The 23,066-nt window shown below is 35.7% G+C and overlaps 1 protein-coding gene across 1 annotated transcript in view; it reads left to right on the forward strand.

Moving 5' to 3' along the window:
• The window catches only part of gnav1 (guanine nucleotide binding protein (G protein) alpha v1), a 43,444-nt gene extending 20,407 nt beyond the window's left edge, over positions 1-23,037 (forward strand). Inside the window, exons 5-9 of the mRNA XM_055216907.2 lie at positions 6,489-6,617; positions 16,493-16,622; positions 16,942-17,013; positions 19,890-19,977; positions 22,072-23,037. Coding sequence (XP_055072882.1) covers positions 6,489-6,617; positions 16,493-16,622; positions 16,942-17,013; positions 19,890-19,977; positions 22,072-22,262 — 610 coding nt within the window. The 3' untranslated portion in view covers positions 22,263-23,037. The remainder of the gene's footprint in view (positions 1-6,488; positions 6,618-16,492; positions 16,623-16,941; positions 17,014-19,889; positions 19,978-22,071) is intronic.
• The last annotated feature ends 29 nt before the right edge of the window (positions 23,038-23,066 follow it).

Consider the following 23,066-nt stretch of genomic DNA (forward strand, 5'->3'; position numbering starts at 1 on the left):
TAGGTTTGGCGTGATGGCATGTCTGTTTGATTAGTTCACGGGAGATCTAGAAAAGGTCGTAGTGCATGAGATGATGGAGGTGAGAGGGAATATGTGGGCCATACCTAATGTGTTTGACATCAACGCCTAAACACATGCATTACATGCGTAGTGTCTTATATATATGATGGTGTGTGTGGGTTTGGATGTTTTTTAGTGACGGGTACTCCTGCCCCCCGATTGCCCCTGCAGACAAATCGGTCAATAATAGAGTCAATAACATGCTTGTCACAGAGGGCAACTAAATGATCACTGTGACATTTTATTTTAGACACGTTATGGAGAAATGTACTTGGTAAAAGTAGTAAAGTTTCTTTTAAAGGAATCATTCACCCAAAAATAAAATAAAAATTCATATGTATGTCATTCAAAACATGCATTTTTTTTTTAAAGAAAAGGAGATATTTTAAGAAATGTCTTAATGGTTTTGAGTCCATGCATTGGAAGTCAATGGGTGCCAATTAGAGGTCTTTACAGGTCCACTTGTATCCGAAAACCAGAGGTCCGACCCGAATGTTCCATGTGTGCCATAGTCATGGCTCGGGTGTAATATTAGTGTCATCGAGTAATTAAAATGAATGTGCTTGTGACATCGGTAGTAGGTAGGTAATTTTTGTTAAAGGCGGGGTGCATGATTTTTATTTTAAAAAATGTGGAAAAGGGAGTCGGGGCGAGCACCAAAACACACTTGTAGCCAATCAGCAGTTAGGGGCGTGTCTACTAACCGTCATAATTGCCTGGGTTGCGTATGTGTGGGGTGGGTCTATTAAAAGAAGGTCCAGATTTTATTGGGGTAGGGGTGTCTTTGTTTAGGGGCTTTCAGATTAGAGCTGTAATCGGGCCTTAAAAGTTAGGCCCGAAATGTCCGGAGCCCGACAGAATGCAGCCCGAACCCGAACGTACATTTAGATTGACAGCTTTTTAAAAGCCCGAACCTGTTTACAGCCCGACATTATTTAAATGTGCGCACACACACAGCTTTTGTCAAGAATGAGAAATTTACACAGGTTTTAACATTATTTATTCATGACTAATAATCTATACGCCTGGAAGTTGAAACAAAGAAATAAAATAAGTCATCTGTAACATTGTAACATCTCATTCTAAATAGGCTTATGCAATATACTATAAATATGCCAATAAAATTATTATTTCTTAACGAATTAAATTAAGATAATACATTCTGAATTAAGATGGGTATTTGGCAATAACGAAATTAAGAGAAAGGCTCCGCGGGATTTGCGTCGGCACTTCTCTCCATTACTGCCAACATTAGTCTATATCTTCAACCCAGTCTCACCCCATGGCGTCAATATGTTGACGCGGAGGGTATACCTTTCGCGTCATTTTTTGACGAACTGGGGACTTCAATACTATTAAGTCCGTTGCATTCTCTTTCCTATTTTCTTACCATTTTCGCGTCGGTTTAGGGTTAGATTTACATAATGACATCCCTACCCAAACCTAACCCTAACCCCAACGCCAGGTGACAACTGTTTAATTTCGCGTATCTAATAGTATTGAAGTCCCCAGTTCGTCAAAAAATGACGCGAAAGGTATACCCTCCGCGTCAACATATTGACGCATGGTCAAGTGTCGTCAAATATTGACGCCATGGGGTGAGACTGTATATCCTCTGTCTAAATTATGTATTTAAGACTCGATTCATATTTAGTTATACATTGAAAAACCTACTCACAAAGATTAGGCTACATGTTTTTGATGAGGAAAATCATTAAATCCACTGTAAATGAATTCAGCGCGGTCCTGCGCTACTGATCCAGTAGTGCATCCAGCAGCATTGAACTTGACCGCTCATTTACCTCACAAAGCCGGAGCGCAAGCCCGAGCCCGGCCCGAGCCCGTGTAAAATGTTAGAAATGAAGCCCGAGCCCGTCGGGTCCCGTCGGGTCCCGTCGGGTTCGGGCAAAGATCTTCAGCTCTATTTCAGATGTCAACATTGGCTTTCAGAGATCATGGACCCCACCTTTAAGCCAGACCTGTCAATTAATTTTGAATGCACATTTTAATGGTTACCTTGGTGTCGTCATCAGATAACACATGAAAAAAAAATGGAGCAACGGGCCAAATTGGTTGCCACCGGGGGTTTGTTTTGGTCTGACTGGTGCGTGCATGGCTGTACACACGTCGGAGCCGTTTACATTCGGGTCTAGTTGGGTTAAAAAAATTGCCACTGAGTCGGAGTCGGGTTTTAGGGATAGTTCACTTTAAAATGAAAATTCTGTCATCATTTACTCATCCTCATGTTGTTCTAAACCTGTATGAATTTCTTTTTTCTGATGAACACAAAAGAAGATATTTGAGAAATGATGGTAAACACACAGCAGTAAGTGACCATAGACTTCCATAGTAGGAATAAAAAAATCTGATGGAATTTAATGGGTACCTTCAACTGTGCTTACCATTATTTATCAAAAAATTTCTTAGTCATTTATCACAATACTTCCAAAATATTTTTTCCTACTATGGAAGTCAAAGGTCACTCACTGCTGTGTGTTTACCATCATTTCTCAAAATATCTTCTTTTGTGTTCATCAGAAAAAAGAAATTCAAACAGGTTTAGAACAACATGAGGATGAGTAATTGATTACAGAATTTTCATTTTTAAGTGAACTGTCCCTTTTTTATTTCAGGTTTGGCTCTGGTCCGGTCTTTCTTTAAAGTGGCAGTTCGCCTTAAAATGAAAATTCTGTCATCATTTATCATCCTCATGTATGAATTTCTTTTTTCTGATGAACACAAAATAAGATATTTGAGAAATTATGGTAAACACACAGCAGTAAGTGACCATTGACTTCCATAGTAGGAATAAAAAAATCTGATGGAATTTAATGGGTACCTTCAACTGTGCTTACCATTATTTATCAAAAATTTTCTTAGTTAATACTTCCAAAATATTTTTTCCTACTATGGAAGTCAAAGGTCACTCACTGCTGTGTGTTTACCATCATTTCTCAAAATATCTTCTTTTGTGTTCATCAGAAAAAAGAAATTCAAACAGGTTTAGAACAACATGAGGATGAGTAATTGATGACAGAATTTTCATTTTAAAGTGAACTATCCCTTTAAAAAAAGACCCGACCAGAGACAAACCCGAAAAAATTAAAGGGATAGTTCACTTTAAAATGAAAATTCTGTCATCATTTACTCATCCTCATGTATGAATTTCTTTTTTCTGATGAACACAAAAGAAGATATTTGAGAAATGATGGTAAACACACAGCAGTAAGTGACCATTGACTTCCATAGTAGGAATAAAAAAATAGGATGGAATTTAATAGGTACCTTCAACTGTGTGCTTACCATCATTTATCAAAATATATTCTTAGTCATTTATCACAATACTTCCAAAATATTTTTTTCCTACTATGAAAGTCAATGGTCACTTACTGCTGTGTGTTTACCATCATTTCTCAAAATATCTTCTTTTGTGTTCATCAGAAAAAAGAAATTCAAACAGGTTTAGAACAACATAAGGATGAGTAATTGATTACAGAATTTTCATTTATAAGTGAACTGTCCCTTTTTTATTTCGGGTTTGTCTCTGGTCTGGTCTTTCTATAAAGGGACAGTTCACCTTAAAAATAAAATTTTTGTCATAATTTACTCATCCTCATGTTATGAATTTCTTTTTTCTGATGAACACAAAAGAAGATATTTTAAGAAATGATGATAAACACACAGCAGATAGTGACCATTGACTTCCATAGTAGGAAACAAATATTTTTGAAGTTTGTGATAAATGTAAATGATAAAGAAAATATTTGGATAAATGACGGTAAGCACACAGTTGATGGTACCCATTCAATTCCATCATATTTTTTTATTCCTACTATGGAAGTCAATGGTCACTTACTGCTGTGTGTTTACCATCATTTCTCAAAATATCTTATTTTGTGTTCATCAGAAAAAAGAAATTCAAACAGGTTTAGAACAACATAAGGATGAGTAATTGATTACAGAATTTTCATTTTTAAGTGAACTGTCCCTTTTTTATTTCGGGTTTATTTCTGGTCCGGTCTTTCTTTAAAGGGACAGTTCACCTTAAAATGAAAATTCTGTCATCATTTATCATCCTCATGTATGAATTACTTTTTTCTGATGAACACAAAAGAAGATATTTGAGAAATGATGGTAAACACACAGCAGTAAGTGACCATTGACTTCCATAGTAGGAATAAAAAAATATGATGGAATTTAAGGGGTACCTTCAACTGTGCTTACCATTATTTATCAAAAAATTTCTTAGTCATTTATCACAATACTTCCAAAATATTTTTTCCTACTATGGAAGTCAAAGGTCACTCACTGCTGTGTGTTTACCATAATTTCTCAAAATATCTTCTTTTGTGTTCATCAGAAAAAAGAAATTCAAACAGGTTTAGAACAACATGAGGATGAGTATTTGATTACAGAATTTTCATTTATAAGTGAACTGTCCCTTTTTTATTTCAGGTTTGGCTCTGGTCCGGTCTTTCTTTAAAGTGGCAGTTCGCCTTAAAATGAAAATTCTGTCATCATTTATCATCCTCATGTATGAATTACTTTTTTCTGATGAACACAAAAGAAGATATTTTAAGAAATGATGGTAAACACACAGCAGTGACCATTGACTTCCATAGTAGGAAACAAATATTTTTGAAGTTTGTGATAAATGTAAATGATGAAGAAAATATTTGGATACATGACGGTAAGCACACAGTTGATGGTAGTCATTCAATTCCATCATATTTTTTTATTCCTACTATGGAAGTCAATGGTCACTTACTGCTGTGTGTTTACCATCATTTCTCAAAATATCTTCTTTTGTGTTCATCAGAAAAAAGAAATTCATACATGAGGATGATAAATGATGACAGAATTTTTATTTTAAGGTGAACTATGCCTTTAAAAAAAATTTATGACCATCAAGTTCGGATAAAAAGTGATTCGGGTGATTTCGGGTCGGGTACATTTCTTTGGAGACCTCTAGTGCCAATGTTGTTTGGTTACTGTTATTGAAAACACCCGTCATATTCAGCAGAAGAATGAAAGAAAGTCGTACAGGATTACGAGTAAATAGTGAAAGGATTTTCATTTTTGGGTGAACTGTCCCTTTGATGTAAAATTTGAATATTTTGAGTGCTTAGCAAATAAGATGCAGGTTTTTCCATTGAAATGCCAGGCAAGTGTGTTTACAGAGTGTGTTTACTTTCCCCCCGACCTGTCATGTTGTATCTGCAGGACTCCATCACCCGCTCTCAAACACATGCCTGTTGTTAAAGGTCAGATTTATCAAAGGGCACATCCGTCCTCATAGTCCAGGTTGGAGCTCCTCCATCTCTTTACTTTTTTGTGCCCTCGACTGAAATTCAGTCCCAAACCCTAAACCTCTGACCTCCATTGCTTCAAAAATCAATTGTGTGAGAAAATGCAATTTTGATATTGAAAACTTACAGGTCAAAAGTGATGTCAAAATCAGTCTACGAGTTAATAAAGTTTCCAAGACGAAAAACTTTGTGTGTTAGTTGATGCATAGAGACAGGAGCCTTTGCGTCCTGCCGAGAACTGAAGGCCAGGCGGTAGACAAAGTTGCATTCAGATTTGCGTAACCGCATACGTGCCTAGACATGCGTAAAGAGATGACACCCTCGCACACACAGTCTTAAAGCGTGTACTGCGACCCAGGGGGTTTACAAGATCAGGCACAAGGTGGGATGCCAAGGGACCAGGGAGAGGATGTGATGTGATATGTCAGGATGGATGCCAACAAGACCAGAATACACTAATATATATGTTGTATAATATATGTGTAATATATATGTTGCATTTGAAGTATGGATCCAACTCTATTATCGTCACTACTAATGTGTTAAAATGTGAAGATGCGCAAATTTGGAAAAACATGAAGGTAAAAAAAAATAATACACTTTGGGTTTGTTTGTGCCAAAATAAAGCCACAGTTGTCAAAAGTTATTGCTTCAAAACTGAGTTGTTTGCCTAATTTGCTTTCCTGGGTGTTCGGTCGACTCCTGCAAGGTGCGCACTGCGCCAGATAATTCTTCTATTTAACACATCCACGTACGCAAATCCCCCACAGATCGCCTTACGCTGTCTTGCGTATTTATATTCATGTCGGTAATTAGCATACGCCGCATGCTCCCCCGGGCCGCCCTTATCGCTCTCGCACCCGTAAACAGCCATCAGGGGTAAAGCTGCTTACTTAGACAATGTGACACGACCCTTTACATACGCAAGAAAACAGGACGTGAGGTGAGCAGTCACGATCGCTGTCAAGAAGAGATGTTTACAGCTCTCAACTTAACTATTTTTGTACTAAATTGACACCTTGAATAATTGTTCCCCTTATTTGTACAGATGAAAAAGTTACATTTCTAGTAGTACAAGTTGTATAAAAAGTAATCTCTCTCTTTCTCTCTCTCTCTCAGTTTTTTCGAGAACATGGGTCGAATCATCGCCCCCGACTACATGCCCACAGAAACAGACGTCTTGAGGGTCCGACTGAGGACCACAGGTGTGATCGAAACGCAGTTCAAAGTCAAACACCTGATTTTCAGGTAAACCATTTCTTTTTTTGAAAAAAAAAATATTACCAACATTTACTTGAATCGTCACATCGTAACAGCCTTGTTTTTGTAATGAGTAACGTTTCATCTAAAGGTAGCTAAAAAGGTAGCTCTGAGGCTATTTTGGGGATTTCCGCATGGTTTTGTCCTACCCAATTTCAAAGGCTTCCCATGCCCACATGCAGAGGTGTACATACAAAAGTTTGGTATCATTTTACAGCAAACGCTTTGAAATTACATAAAACACTTTTGAAAGTGCTAAACATGGTTGTATGTGTTGTCAGTCCTCTAATAAACACAAAAATAAATAGGCGCTTTTTGATGTTTTTCTTCTAAAGTCTGTATTCGAAAGTGTATAACTCTGGCCCTGAGTGGTAACGAAACCTGCAGACAATTTTGTTTGATTCCAGCAATTCTCAGCTTACAGAGGAAAAAGGATTTTTTTCTTTATCATAATCTTTGCAAAAGTTATTTTACTCCAACTGAAGGGAGGAAAAATACTCTTTTTATGTATTCAATTTCCGCCTAAAATATTTGAAGTGTCCCCATAACCACATACAGTGGAATAAATGCAATATCTTTATAAAATTTTACAGAAAACCCTTTGAAGTTACAGAAAAAGCTGCTGTTTGTGACAAATATTGTTATTTATGTTGTTTTTTAATATGATGAAACACCAAATTTTTTTTTATGTTGTAAATACTGTCTTTGATAGTGTATAACTCTGGTTCTGTGTGCTCTAGCAGACTGCAGACAGTTCTGGTCGTTACCAGCAGCAGACAGTAAACACCCAAAAAAAACATGTCGAATTCAAAAGTTATTCTTATTTTACTGAAGGGAGTGAAAATTTTTCATATAAAAATACTTTGTTTTGTTTTGCACATATAATAAATAGCAAGGGATTATTCATGCACACAACCAAAGAAAATGCTGTGAATGGACTCATTTTTTAGAGTAGGACCTAAGATAGAAGATGGTGTAGCATTTGTGGCTATCTGTGCTATCAGTTCACGCTCAAGTTTCACATACGTTTACAAAAGACAATTTTTTACCTTCATTCAACGATTGTTGAATATGTTATGAAAATAGAACAAAAATAACGATGTAGCATCATTCCTGAGAGTGAGAGCTTTCATTTGATATAAGACTTAGCCATGTTTGCCATACTTGAAAAATATGAAATATGTGAATATTAAATCATATAAAAAATATGGCGGGGTGATGGTGTAAATTAAGTGTAAATAACTAACTATCTTAGAGTAAAATATATGTCAAAGTGATGCATATCTGCAGAAAGTAGAGATTCTAAGCTTTCAAACAGTATCTCATATGTGGTACTGGGTCCTTGACAGACCATTCAAAATTGAAGGAATATTTTATATTTATTCATAATAATTAATTTTGCACCCGGTACAGGGTCCGCAGAGTTAAAGAAAACGTCACTTGGGAAAATGGATTTTTGTTGGTCGGAGGGCAGATGTTTTCTGTTCGACAGGCAGATTTGTATCAAATTCACGATTCTGTTAAATTGACGGCGTCTCACTATCTTATGAAACGCGTTGCGTTTTTGAGCGCCGTTCCATACGTCAATATCTTAACTGGCATTATCAGTAGGAAGCACACGTTTGGCTTTTGCATTGAATTTTGTTTTTGAACGACTTATGAGTTTTGTGCTTTTTGCTAGCAGTTTCTCAGTGTTATAATATATAATTTAATAATAATAATAATATAAATTAAATGTATATTAAATTATTATGATTGTATAGTATTATACGTATTTATGATAGGTACACAAGTCTCTAGTATTTCCTTTTCGATCTTTAGTCTTCTTATCTCTAACGTTGTTTGAATATGAAAATCAGATGTTTAACTTTGGTGCAACTTATATTGTAAATACATACCCAAGTTTCAAACTCATCTTAGACAGACTGTTTTTATTAGTAAACTACACATAGGCATTGTTGAAATGACGGTCGTTTTTCGAACCTGTCAGATTGTTGAAGTTTTCCCTGCGTGTCCATTACCCTCTCCAGTTCTTTCTCACGCAAACGCAGGACAACCAATAAAACGTTGAGAAGGTTTCATGGGAATTGTGGGTAATTTTCTGCTTGGCAGCTTTTTCTAGCCGTTTGAATGTTAATGGAGACATTTACAGCCAAGATGCGTCACAGACGGTTTCCGATAGCAGGGAAAGATGGGTGTTGTGACATTCGCCGTCTTATTCCATAGTCTTTAATTCACCTCATCCTCGGATGGTTTTGTCTCGGGAGTCTGCTAATTTATTGCCTCTTGTTGAGGGCTTCTGCAATAACGTTTATATTGCATTACTTTGCATAACGATACATTTCAATGTTTACGACTTTCGTGACAGCTTTCAATAAAAAGTGCGTCGACGTTGCCTTAAAATGAAAACAATTGTCAGGGGTTTTTACTGTATGTAAAAATACGCCTTTTGTGAAGCTAGTACTTCAAACCAGCTGTAAAATATGTTATAGTGAGTTTTTATAGTTATATAAAAAGTTAAATTTTTACTATATTCTAATCAAATAAATAACAATATTTATTTATTATGAATATAGTTACATTCTTAAGCTGTCTATATTGATTTTTATGGAACAGAACATAATAAATGTGGGAAAATACACTTACTGTTTAGGTAAAAATATATCAATTTAAAAATGTAAAAATTTAAATTTAAAAAATGTTATATTGTTTTATGATTGGTGCCTGTTTTCAAATAAGTGTTGCGTAATAATCTTGAAAACTTTTAAGAAACATAATCTGTCTGTCATAAAGATAACAAGTAAACAAACCAACACTGATCCCTCTATCGCCAGAAGCCATCCGTGGAGAATCCCAGCAGTAATTGAATCGATCCCATCAGAAAAAAATAACAGAGGTGGACCCCGAGAAAGACCCCGGGGTCTGAGCTCAACACGATCATGAGTCACGAATCAAATTTTAATACGATAACAATGGTATTAGAGAGATAAAGACTCCTTCCTCATGTTTATGAATATAAATACGATTGTTTGAAACCTGCTTGGATATTTGGTCTGGAATGATATCTTACTGTAAATCCTCTCTGCATGTCTTTATCATACCGCTTCAGACGAGTCCCGGGGCGAAACCTTAAGATCTATCAGACGGTGATATGATATAAATGCACCAATGGCGGATAGATAATTCAAAATTAAAATAACACACAAGGAAGTCTTTTTTTTTTATTTAGACTTGGGCACAACTTATTGTCAACAAGCGTTTATGCATGGATGAAGTTCATTTCCATAGCACTTTTTTTTATAAATCGCTGCAGAGTAAATGCATATAGGTAAAGTCATATGAAACAGTTTAATATGAGAGATAAGAAACAAATTCAATCCAGACTTTTGAATAGTAGATTAGAGATTATGGCTGTCACGGTTATGAAATTTGGCTGACGGTTAATTGTCTAATAAATTGTGACGATTACGTATAGGTTTTTTGTTCGTTCATGAAATAATTTTCACACATTGTTGTGATTATTTAAATGAAATATTTTGCAAGATTTATCTGGCAGTAAATATTAATACACATAAAACATATTTAATAGGAATTATTTAATGAATTTTTCTTTCAAAAACTGAAAAAAATTCACTAAATTTGAAAATGCTGTTTTGGAAATGTATGTTTTACTTGGCAATTCATACTGCTTATCAAAGTTTTGCAGCATTTCTTTAAATGCTGTTTTACCATTGTATTAAATGGCTTTGCCATGTTACACTGTCAGTCAAGGAGCGCCATTTAGATATGGTCTCGTTTATACAGGCGCTGCAGCTCCCCCTTGTGTTTTTTAGAGAGAGATGCAATCATTGCGGTGATCTGAAATCATCGCGATGAGGTCAAACAATTGCGATGAGACGATTATTTAATCATTGTGACAGCCCTATTATAGATTGTTAAAGGAGTAGTTCAACCAAAAATGGTCCTCATTTACTTGACCTTAGTTATTTTCATTCTTACTATAAAAAGTCAATAGGCCCCATTGTTTTTTGTTTTTTTTGCTCAACTACTCTTTTAATCAGTGCAGATTAAATTATAAATGTTACATTGATAGTCTTATGTATAATGTTTTCATTAGGGATGCACCGAATCCAGATTTTTTGGGTTCGGCTTAATACCGAATCCACTGTTTAAGATTCTGCGAAACCGAATATCGAATCCTACTCGCATCCTTATTCCATTAACACAGTAAAATGCATTAATGAAGTAAACAACGTCCACAGCAGTGTATTTTTCATTTTATTTGATTTTAACTGTAAAAAAAGGATAGGCAACATTATGCCAGGATGACAAGTCGAAAAACTATTTTGATAATTACCATAAGCCTATGAATAATGAATTTTCCAGGTGCGTCCACGAAATGTGAACCGCCCCTAAGGCTCACCGAAAAACAAACAAACGCTTATCTCCACGTCAGCACATGATGTGTGTAATCAACGGCCGCGTGACGTTGACCAGCATAGCGCAAGCCTAGGGTTCGGTCGGTGGAAAAAAAAACTAAGATTCGGCCGAACCCCGTCAAAAAGCCCAGTATTCGGCCGAATCCGATTTGAATCCTGTATTCGGTGCATCCCTAGTTTTCGTAAAAGCTCAAAGCATCATTTTGAAAACACGAGTCCAAATGAGTGACTAGATAATGACAGTGTTTTATTATGTGCAGGTGCAGGATTGGGTCTGTTTTAAGCAGGAAGTGATATCACTCTTTGTCACTTGGTGTATGTTTTTTAGTGAGTCAACCCAATCCCCAAAGCGCCTCCCAGCCCCGAAATCCTCTCCAGATCGACATGTCAGGTCGTTGTGGGTCATCCTGTAATTAACAGTGTAATGTTTAGAGAAATGACTTGCATGATTTGAGTCTTTAGCCTTGCGCGAGTCTCACATGCAGATCAGGGGGCTCAAAATCAAACTGGCTTGGGGCCATTTCTGAGATTGACATCAGAGCTATTTAAACATGGAAAACATAATATTTCTGTAAATTTAAATTCTATTATTTAATATATAATAATACTTAAAAAAACTGCTTTTTTATACATTATTTAATAATGTATGTGTGTAAACCACAGATAAAAGTATTATGAATATATACCACAAAAAACTTTAAGAGTTTAATATGGTATACAATGTGGTGCCCGGATTCTCCGTTTTTTTTTTTTTTTGGTAGAGCGTCACATATGTCATTATTCAATATTTATATATGGTTTTATTGGGAAAGACTGTTATTTATTATTTTCCCATAAAGCACATATAGGTTTTTTCTCTATCAGGTCTGAAGTGCATATTGCAAAACATCCTTCATTTCAAGCGTGTGCAGGAATCATTCCCACTGATATAGTGAAGAGACGGCACAAAATGAAGTGAACGATGGAAAATAAATAAGCAGTTGACTGTTCATGACTAAATCTAAGTGGAGTGATCACTTCTCTCTGCTAGACAAAGCTGAAACACAACAAATGCTGGGGCGATCACACACGGGCTGTTTTAGTCGATCGGATCACAAGTGGACGACATCCACGTTTACACCTGGTGTTGTAATCCGTCTCTACTGTCTACTTTCGAACGCTTCTGTCCTTTTTACTTTGAGGGGATTGTCTATTAAAACGCGAGCGGGTTTAAACTGACACGCACTAATATTGTTGTTGTGTTGTTAGTAAACATGCTGCACAGAGTTTTGTACAAGTACGTGTAAGAGCTTTCTCTGATATTTCAGAGCAATTGATGAAATAAGCTTAGACACGCTCACACAATGAAACAAAAATTAAAGAAGCGGAGAGCTGCTGCTTCAGATTTATTTATGAAAGCCTACAGATTTCTTTTGTGGTGTAAAAAGTTTTTCGACTCCTGTATTTAGCTTCGTCCACTTAATCCGATTGACCGATATGCATCTTAATACCAGGTGTAAACATCCTCACAATATCCACACAAATCTTCTTGGCTTTTTTAAAATAGATTTGAGCGCTTAACAGAATGCAAACGCATTTATTGCTCATGTATGCATTGCGTGAAACCAGACTTAGCAGTTGTGTGTCTGTAACTGTCGAATGTAGCATCTATTCACATTTATATCTATGATCAGAGGTGATGCGAAAGAGTGGAGATGGGGAACAATTAGCATATTTATATCTATGGTCTGAGCTGTGTGATTGAGTTGACTCAGAGACTAATTTGCATATTTAAAGATCCGCGTATACTAAATAAGACAAGGGTGTTACATTCAAGTTGTTTAAAGCAACACTATGTAGTTTTTTACCTTTAACAAATGTCTCTAAAATTATTTCAGTGATAGAACAACTTTTAACTGGACAAATTGTACTGTTGCTGCTACCTGAGCAACCTCCTAGCTGCTACAAGCACACTCTAAAAGTGGCGGTGGAGGGTAGAGCACACAGCCCCGCCCCTCCCCCTGCCTGCAGAAGAGTGTCTTATACCAGGCACTGTTGCGCTTTTCAACCACATGGGGGAGCTGTAAGTCATTTTTACATGGAAACTACATAGTGTTGCTTTAAAAACATAAAGAAATTACTGTCATGGGAAATAACTTTTACATATGCTGTTATGATGCTCAAAGATGAGTTTTAAAGGAGACATATAATGAAAATCTGACTTTTTTCATGTTAAAGTGCTATAATTGGGTCCCCAGTGCTTTTATCAATCTAGAAAATGTGAAAAAGATTAACCCAGTAACTTAGTTTTGGTAAACCATTCTCTGCAAGCATGTGAAAACAGAGGTCATTGAAATTTGGCTCCCCTTGTGATGTCAGAAGGAGATAATACCGCTCCTTATCTGCACTCTGTCATTTAGTGCAGAGATCAGCTCATTTGCATTTTAAAGGACACACCCAAAAACAGCAAATTTTTGCTCACACCTACAAAATTTTTTACATGTTATAATAAATTATCTATATAATATTTTGAGCTAAAACTTCACATACGCACTCTGGGGACAACAAAGATGTATTTTACATTTTAAAAAAAGTCTTGTGAAATGTCCCCTTTAAGTGATAAAATCTTTGACTACAGGGGGACTTTAATAAAATAGTTTACCTCAAAATGAAAATTTGCCCATATTTTACTCAACCTCAAACCATTCTAGATGTATATGCAGGCCTCAAAATAAACTTTTTTATTTGGTAGCACTGGTGCTCCCAACTTTAAAGAGTTAGGAGCACCAGCAAAAATTTAGGCGCATCCATCAAAAAATTTAAAAGCACCACAACTACAATGTAAATGTTAATAGATTTAATTTATTAAAAATAAAACACCACCACCGGGCTTTACACGTCCTATGGCCAGCATTTAAAAGTTGGTCTTCTATTTTATTTTATTTTATTTTATTTTTTGCTGCATAAATTCCTAAATTAATACCCAAATGCTGTTGAAATAGAATTGCAGCAATAATAATTTAACAATTACAGGTAACATGATTAAGATTACATAAAAAATCTAGCAAACACGTAAAACACTGATTAATTGTGACATTACAAAAGTGACCCTAATATAGAAGGCTAATATATATTGGTATTGATAACTGCATTACCAGGATGCTATTACTACTAAATAGGCAATGTTTTAAAAAATACAACAAAAACATACCATCAGCATTGTCGTATTCCACAGCAACATGGACCACAAGGATGTTTGCCGAATGTCCATTCACCAGCGCATGCGCACATACACCATCAAACACACTTTGACAGACAGCTCGGTGTCTCCATCAATAATAAACACATTTATCATGACACGTCTTGTATTTTTGGCACTTTCGCCATGTTTAAGCAAGGTACGTCTGGCGCTTAAAATGTTTTGATTCCGCCATCAACGCCGTTTTACAGGATTTACAGTAAACACAGTGAGTTACATTTTCATAGCGGAGACACTCGAAATCTTTAAGCCACTCTCTCTGAAAGGTTTAACGTCAACTCGTATTTTCCGGTGGTGGAGTTACATTTGAATCCGGATCGTCGTCAAAAAAATACAGTAATAACCTTGGCTGTAATCGGCTCGCTCTCGTCATGCTCGCGACGCGTTCGTCTTTTCACATTTCCGCGCTTCACAGCAACAAGGAATGACTGATGCTCATATTAGCCAATCTGCGGTCTTCATTAAACGCAAGAACTTAATGGTGAAATTTGATTGGATATGTATCGTTGGAGAGAACACTGAACCTGGGACAGCGCCAGCCGCCAGCACGCAGGATCACAATCAACTCGCGTCACAACAAAATGGGCAGTCGCACAAATGCTCCCAAATATATTTTAAGGTCGCACAGATTAAATTTCGGTCGCATATGCGACCAAAATGGTCGCAATTTCGAGTCCTGTATATGACTTTATTATTTCAGCCAAACAAATTTAGAGTTACAGTAAATGATCTATTTGCTTTTAATGGCATTGGATAGTGCCCCATTTTTAAAGCTACCAAAAGCACATCCATTTTTCAAAAACTAATCCATACACTTACTAAATGTCTAAAGCAATAGGCAAAGCTACATCGTATACACCTACATTCTCAGAAATAAAGGTACAAAAGATATTACTGGGACTGTATCCTTTAAAAAGTCCCCTTTGTACCTAAAGAGTGCATATAAAGAGGTACATATTGGTGCTTCAGAGTTACATATCGGTACTTTCCCAGTCACAACTTTTTTACCTTTATTTCTGTCAGTGTAATATGGATTAAGGATGAGTAAAATAGGGGGGTGAACTGTCCCTTTAAGACTGAATAGGACATTTCAGGAATGAATTGACATCTAACCGCATCATCCTGTTTAGCGCTCAGTATTTTCACATGTGGCATATTATCATAGCAGATAACACATTATGGTAAAAACGCTGTTCGCAACCTCGGGGTAAACTAACTTAATGTGTCATATTTGTGAAATTGGAAATCCTGTGGGGGAGTAAAATGTGTCCATCAGAAATAAGTTGGATTGTAAAAAGTGATATATGTGACCCATTGTGTGAAAACCCAGCTAAAGTCATTTTAAAGACATAAAATCATCCTAAATAATATAAAGAACATTCTGAGTCCATATTAAAGATATCAAGATTATATTTTCAGAGTTAAAGTTTGAAAAAATTTAAAATTGTGCAATACATATGCCAAATTCCACTTTGGCGTGCATATGATACGCCAGTTCTTCCCATTCACTTAGACGGCGCATCTTTTTTTGTCGTTTTATTTATTGGTTTCGCAATTTTTTTGCAAATTTTTTTACCATTTTCGCTTGGGTTTAGGGTTAGAACAACTTTTTGTTATATAAAAATGACATTCTAACCCAAACCCCAATTCTAACCCCAACTCCAAGCGACTATGGCTTAAATATAGACAAAAACATGGAGAAACCTGTATATTAAATAACCTTATTAAGCAAATCTAAAATCTAACCCTAAACCCAAGCGAAAATGGTTTAAAAAGCAGGAAAAATTGAGAAACTAATAAATAAAATGACAAAAAAAGGTGCACCGTTTAAGTGAATTGGGAGGACTGGCGTATCATATTCACGCCAAAGTGGAATTTGGCGTATGTTTTGCACGATTTTCACACTTTGTGCTATTTATACGCATCTACATGAGACTGGGTAGGGATTTCACAGAAAGGGTTACATATGAGAGGCTGTTGAAGGGGAGGTGGTTAAAAAGTAAGTGCTTGGTGATGTCATCCGAACAGGAAAGTCGTTTCAGAGGCGGCACAAGTTATTATATTTTTATAATAATTTTACAATAATTTACATTAGTAAATTGTGCACAATAAGATCAGAGTACGTCATTACATTCATATTGAGATGGGTTTTGGTCCACAAAAGACTTTTTTCTATAATTTCACAGAATGTATGACGTTGGAGGACAGAGAACCGAGAGGAGGAAGTGGATCAGTTGTTTTGAAGACGTGCGGGCTGTGCTGTTCGTGGTGTCACTGAGCGGGTACGACATGACTTTAGTAGAAGATCCGTCCATGGTGAGAAGATCCACCACATATTCACATGCATACAGAGCTTCCAACAGCCAAATAAATTCAGTATATTTAAAACAGTAAATGTTTTTTTTTTATTTTTTATTTATATTGTGAAATGTCATATGTATTAAGACACCATGCGTCATTTATTTATTTAACGTATAGTGTTGTTATGGAACAAACGGCTCAGTTGTGTTTGTATAGAGTGTGTTCACCCTTATATGTGCTAACCTGAGCTTCTCAGCTGTATCTCATGACATAAGAGAGCATCGCGAGTCCTTTTGGGAATGAAAGCTGTTATCTTTAATTTCGTCTTATTCAGAATCGACTGCAGGAGAGCCTCAAGCTGTTCTTGTCAATCTGCAATAACGTCTTCTTCAGAAGTACCTCGATGGTAAGAAACTGCTCAATTAACAAAGGGAAAGAGGCAATTCAATCTCGTCCCATCAGCCCGAGAGGCGCTTTGTGTCATCACTGGGGAGATGCACGTAAAACGATCAACAGATGTGACCGAGAACAGGGTTAACAAGAGTTTTGCAATGATTTAGAAAGTTAAAAAAACGTAAACGTTTTACTTGATCGCCAAAACCTCCAGTGACTTTACTAACATGTACGATTTGTCAGATCGGTTTACTTATATAAATTGTTTTGACGTTAAAGAGGTTGTTGTACATCTTACGTTTTACAGATTTAAAGAAACATGAAATTAACTTTGATTCAATAAAAATGTATTTACTTACTATCTTAATTTTTTACGGAGCCCCTAAAGGGACATGGAGAAAAAATTAAATGAAGTTTAGTTTCACGTGCGCACATGAAACTATCGCGTTTAGTTTCGCATGCGGTGGTTTCACGTGCCCACACGAAACTAGACTTTAAAAAAAATATCTGCACATGAAGGTTTCGCGTGAGCGCGAGACTATCGCGTGGAGCTATCGCGTGCGCACTTGAAACTATCACGCACGCACATAAAACTATTTGCGTGTGATAGGTTCACGTGCGCACGCGAAAGTTTCACGTGAGCACACGAAACTAAACTTTAGATTTTTTTTACTCCAATGTCACCTTAGGGGCTCGGTAGTTTTTTCCTAAAAAAACTGCTTCTAAAATAACTTTCGTCCTTGGTGACATAGCCGGCCCACTTGTTTTTCTTCTTGTCATATTGACGGTTACAGCAGTAACAACATAAGTACGTGGAACGTAACTTTCAGTAAACAATCCGCAAAGAAACAATAAAAAAGAGTCCTTTTAGAGTCGTTTATTTCTGATAATCAAAATAAACAAGTAGATTACCTTAGTTCAAATCATAGCTGAAGTGTATTAAAAACGACACTAAGCTAACGTTACTGTGTAAAATGTGTACTACTGTATATAATGTAAACAACTATAATCCATGATTGCCGAAAAACCCCTCGTCTTTAAGAAACCAAAACATTTGTTATTTTTGACAAGGTATTTGAAGAGTTTGGTTCCAAAACAGAATAAATCCATTTTGACGAATTTCTGTAAAATTCAAATCCATAACTTAATTTTCCAAAGATTTATTATAAAAACTTATTATTTTTTATTTTATTTTTATAAGTTTTTTTCAAAATGCTATACAACTATTGAATCAATATATAAATGTGCATTCATCTTTGCCATTTTATATTCATTTAGTTGTCTAGTGGTATACACTGATAAAAAATGAACATTAATGGCATTAATCAAAACACTTACTTTGTCATATTAAGAACACTGTCATTGCTGCGGTTATACTTGACGTCGTCGCTTAACATTTTTCACAGCGATCAGCTGTAAAATGTTTCGGTCCTGCACGATTTTTATTCTCTTTGAGTAAAATTATTGAAAGTTTTTCATAAGATTCCCTGGGGTCAATGTGTTGGCACAAGAGAAGCTAGATGCTGTCGGGAGAACAAGCGATCGTCTCCCGAGTGTCTCTCGCATAAATTGTTAGATCTTGATGGCTTACATTTCTTTCCCGTCACAGAAAACCATCACAGGTTTATCAATGCTATTAAAGTATTATTTTGTTTTTGTTTGTTTGTTGATCACGAAGTACAAAGTAGATGAGGAAAACTAAGATTCCGTGTACTCAACGCGCCTCCATTGTTTGTTTACATTACGTGAAATGGTGCGCTGTAATTTGTGGAGAGGATTTATTGCATTCTGTGGAAAAGGAGGAGTGGCGTTTATCGTGTTTTGGGAAAAAAGGGTGAAAAGATGACAGAATAACATGGCGGATATTGGATTTTGCGTAAAATTAAGAATTTACTTTTAAATACTGACCTGATATATATAATACTGATTCTGGCAGTAACTCATTTTTTCAAAAATGGCGTTTATTGCGTTTTGGAACCAAACTCTTCATTTGTTCAGTTTAGCCACTATACAGACCATTAAACAAACAGACCGGAAGTTAAGTAATGCTCAGATGTGTAACCGCGAAAACGTACGTGCCTCAGATGAAACCGTCTATAGGAACCACTTTTAACAATTTATTCACTTTCTAACTTTTTATTACACAATTTCCTTTTTAGTAGTAATACAATGAGTTTCCAATATAACGTCTATTGACGTCATTTGTTCGGCGAGTACGATTGACTCAGCTTCTTCTTCCAAGTTCTGTACCTTATTATGAACTAACAATTACGATTCGTAAATAACAATTGCGATAAGCAATAACTTATTTTTTTGTTTCATTCATCTAAACCTGGTTCCTGTTGTATATGACTTTGGTAACCTCACCTCTGAAGTCAATGTCTTCCCATGTAATTACAGCCCACGCAAACAAACGCTCGCTAGCCCCAAACTTTTTTTATAATTGCCTGCGTCGTCCGGTAATTAAACAAGCGGGCGTATCTTTGGTCTTTGAGGGTGATGGTCGCCTGCTTGTTGTTTGTTTATTTATCGCACACCTTCGAAAACTCTTTTCTGTGTAATGAACCAAGGTAACTGCCCTTGCGTTTTACAGTCACGTTAATCAGTGGCGGTCATTACTGGACTTCAATTATTAATAAATGTTGAAATTTCTCTGCCTTATTTAAACACAGAGCTAATCATTACTGTTTAAAGTCAGCAATGCATACGTATAAACTTCAACATGGATCTTTTTCTCCAACAAAAGTCGTCATTATTTCTGTTTATACAATTACATGCCACATTTATTTCTGTTGATCAATACTAGAACTAAATCATTAACTGAATGATCGATTGATCTGCCGTTTTCTGCCTTGACGTACATTGATGTGTAGATGTCTTGTTTGACAGATCTTATTCATGAACAAGATTGATCTTTTCCAAGAGAAGATTCTTCACTCCGGGCGCCATTTACGACATTTCCTGCCCCAGTTCAAAGGTAAGACGTTACCCTTCTTTGAATTACACATTTATTTTACTAGCAGACACTTGTGTTGTGTTTTTCTTACTTTCTTTTCGACCGTATCCTCCACCGCCCTGTCGATTTGGGTTTGTATTTTGCCTGCCTAATCAGCCGGAATGGATCCTGTAGTTTTCACCTCAGGGAGAAAAGGTCAAGACAGACGAGGCTTGAAATTTCGCGCATTCGAGTGTCTTCAAAATCCTCCCCCGACCTTATAGGACATTCATATGTAGGATCATGCAAATATCAATTTAGCTTGGAAAGGTTCAAGATTAATTTGGTTTATTAGATACGACGAATTTTGTTAGATAATTTAATTTTTTTTTCTTTGTGATAGAGAAAAATGAGTAAATGAGGTTTTCCTAATTTATACTTTTTATGAAGAATATGCAGGATTCCCACGGGTCATGGAATTTCTGGAATATCATGGAGTTTTATCAGGTCTTTTCCAGACATCGAAAGTCAGGGCATTTTATATTTTTTTGGAATATCAGGGATTTTTGTTTGTTGATTTAAATCTTACTTTAAATGTATCAAAATGTAATCCACTTATCTGGGTCCAAGCCACCACTGACTCCAATTTAAACAGCTGTTTATAGGCATGGTTTATTCATTTTTACACTACATTATCCAGGCTCACAGCATCTCGGACACAGGTCATGGAAATTCAGCTTTTTAGTCAGGGAAAAGTCAGGGAATGGGCAATTGACTGTTTTGTGGGAACCCTGTTTTTGCAATCCATTATAAAAAGGGACTACTCAATAATAAGCACTTTATTTGTCTCTCATCCAATCAGATTCAAGGACCAGAACTAATCAAATGTATATAATACATATAAACTGCATACAATACCTGTATAGGGATGCATAACGATTAATCGCGATTAATCTATAGCAGAATACAAGTTTTTGTTTACATCATATATGTGTTTGAAATGTGTAAAATAACTTTGTATAGATAAATACCCACAAATACATGTGGGTGATTCTCACGAAATCCAGACTTAAAAGGTGTCCAGCATCAGATTTTTTTTAAAAACCCTTGAAGTCAATTTTTTTTGCACATATAAGATTAAGGTCTGAACTTACTATAATCATTATTTTTAGAGGATATAAAAATATTTCCTATAGAATTATTTACATTTTTTAGATCATCACTATCAAAATTATCATTACCGCAACATTAAATATATGCATTTACACTCATGTTTCGGTAATGAGAACTAAAAAGTTGTCTAGGTACTATGACAAACAAAATTTCAACTTTTATCTTGAGTGTCAGTCAATTATGTCCCTTTCCACACTTATTTTTTGAAAATGTTAGTTCCTTGAGGGCTAAAAAAATGATTGAAAATTGTTGCGGAGGATGAGAAAATTGGTCTTGGACACATTTATATTCCTTATTATTGTCTCTACATTTACCAATGATCACCAAATACCACATGTTTCTTTACTGTAAATGTTTATAGTATAACATGCACTGAAGCTTTTTATTTTTTAGATTTTTTAATTATAAATATTTCCATGTCAAAGAACACGAATCCAGTCATGGACACGTTGCGGTAATGAAAAGTTTACCTTTAAATGTGGAAAAAACAACAAAATTGGTTTGTATGATGTCATTTGAAATCATGTGCAAAATAGTACATGAAGAGATGTTTGTAACTGTATGCTTCTTATTTTGATACTCTTACTTTGCATTTACATTTTTTTATCAAAATGTTTTGTGACACCTCATAAGTCTAATTTCGCGAGAATCACCCATGTATATATTTAAGAAGGTGTATATACATTTGTATATTTATATTACTTAATATATAAATATATATTTTTCTTAAAATGATACATGCATGTGTGCATATTTACATAATTATTATACACAGTTTACACACATATATGATGTAACAAAAACCTTTATTCTGCTATAGATTAATCGCGATTAATCGTTATGCATCCCTACACTTGTATAAAATGTATTTAAATAAAGACATCTCTTCGTAAATTCATTTAAAATTGAAAAAAGACTTTAACGAAACACAAAAGTTTTCTAACCTCTCTCTTCCGTTCAAAGGAGCAGACTGTGACGTGGATGCGGCCGCCCGCTTCATCGCCGCCATGTTTATATCCCTCAACGCCACTCCCAACAAGCTCATCTACCATCACTTCACCACGGCGACCGACACCTCTAACGTACAGGTCGTCTTCCAGGTCGTCATGGATACCATCATCAAGGAAAACCTGGAAGCCGTGTCACTGCTTTGAGTACCACCGAAATTGAGATTTATGGACTGTGTGGTCATTTGAATGAACGATATTTATTATATGCAATGCTCTAAACTGAATCTGCATTTATCAGAACGGAGCACTTACGCACATTTTAATTTGTATTTTGCATAAAGCTATGACTTCTACGAATTCTTTCAGGGGTGGTTCATCGTTTCTAACCAATGACAAACTTTATTATAATGTTTAGTCATTAACCCACCCGAACTGCACATTACACTTTGGGGAGTGTGTGTAATGCTGGTTTATATGCAACATTTGAAAGCCGTGTACACCTGCTTGATTTTCTTTAGGACCTGCTTGCTCAGCCATGCATCCCATAATTCTTCACTTGATAAATAGCATCCCCCTTTTCCTGTGTATTTTACTATGGTTAATCATCACTTAAGAAAGTACAAGTCTTCAGTTCTGGTTTATCATGATTTCTTATGCTGTTATTCATACCTGGACCTCGTAATGTTTGTGGATTTGATGTTTGTGTGATTTTGTGTCTTGCTCTTTTGTAGCTGTTTAGTAGCATTTGTGCTGGTTTGATCCTAAATGTTTTTGTCATGCCAAGTGAGACAATTTATATATACAGCACATTCTGTATGAAGAAAATATATTTGATTTTTGTTGCCAAAACTTAAATTACGTCCCATTTATTACTTATATTTGTTATTTAAAGTCTACTTTTGTCTAATTGAAGTCGGTTCACGTTACACTTTTTAATGCAACCACTGTGAATAGAAGTTATTAAAACTTTTTTTTTAACTATGTTTTTGTCATTGCTCAAATATTCAG

This window comes from Misgurnus anguillicaudatus, chromosome 23 (assembly GCF_027580225.2).
Source record: "Misgurnus anguillicaudatus chromosome 23, ASM2758022v2, whole genome shotgun sequence".
NCBI classification, from domain to species: domain Eukaryota; kingdom Metazoa; phylum Chordata; class Actinopteri; order Cypriniformes; family Cobitidae; genus Misgurnus; species Misgurnus anguillicaudatus.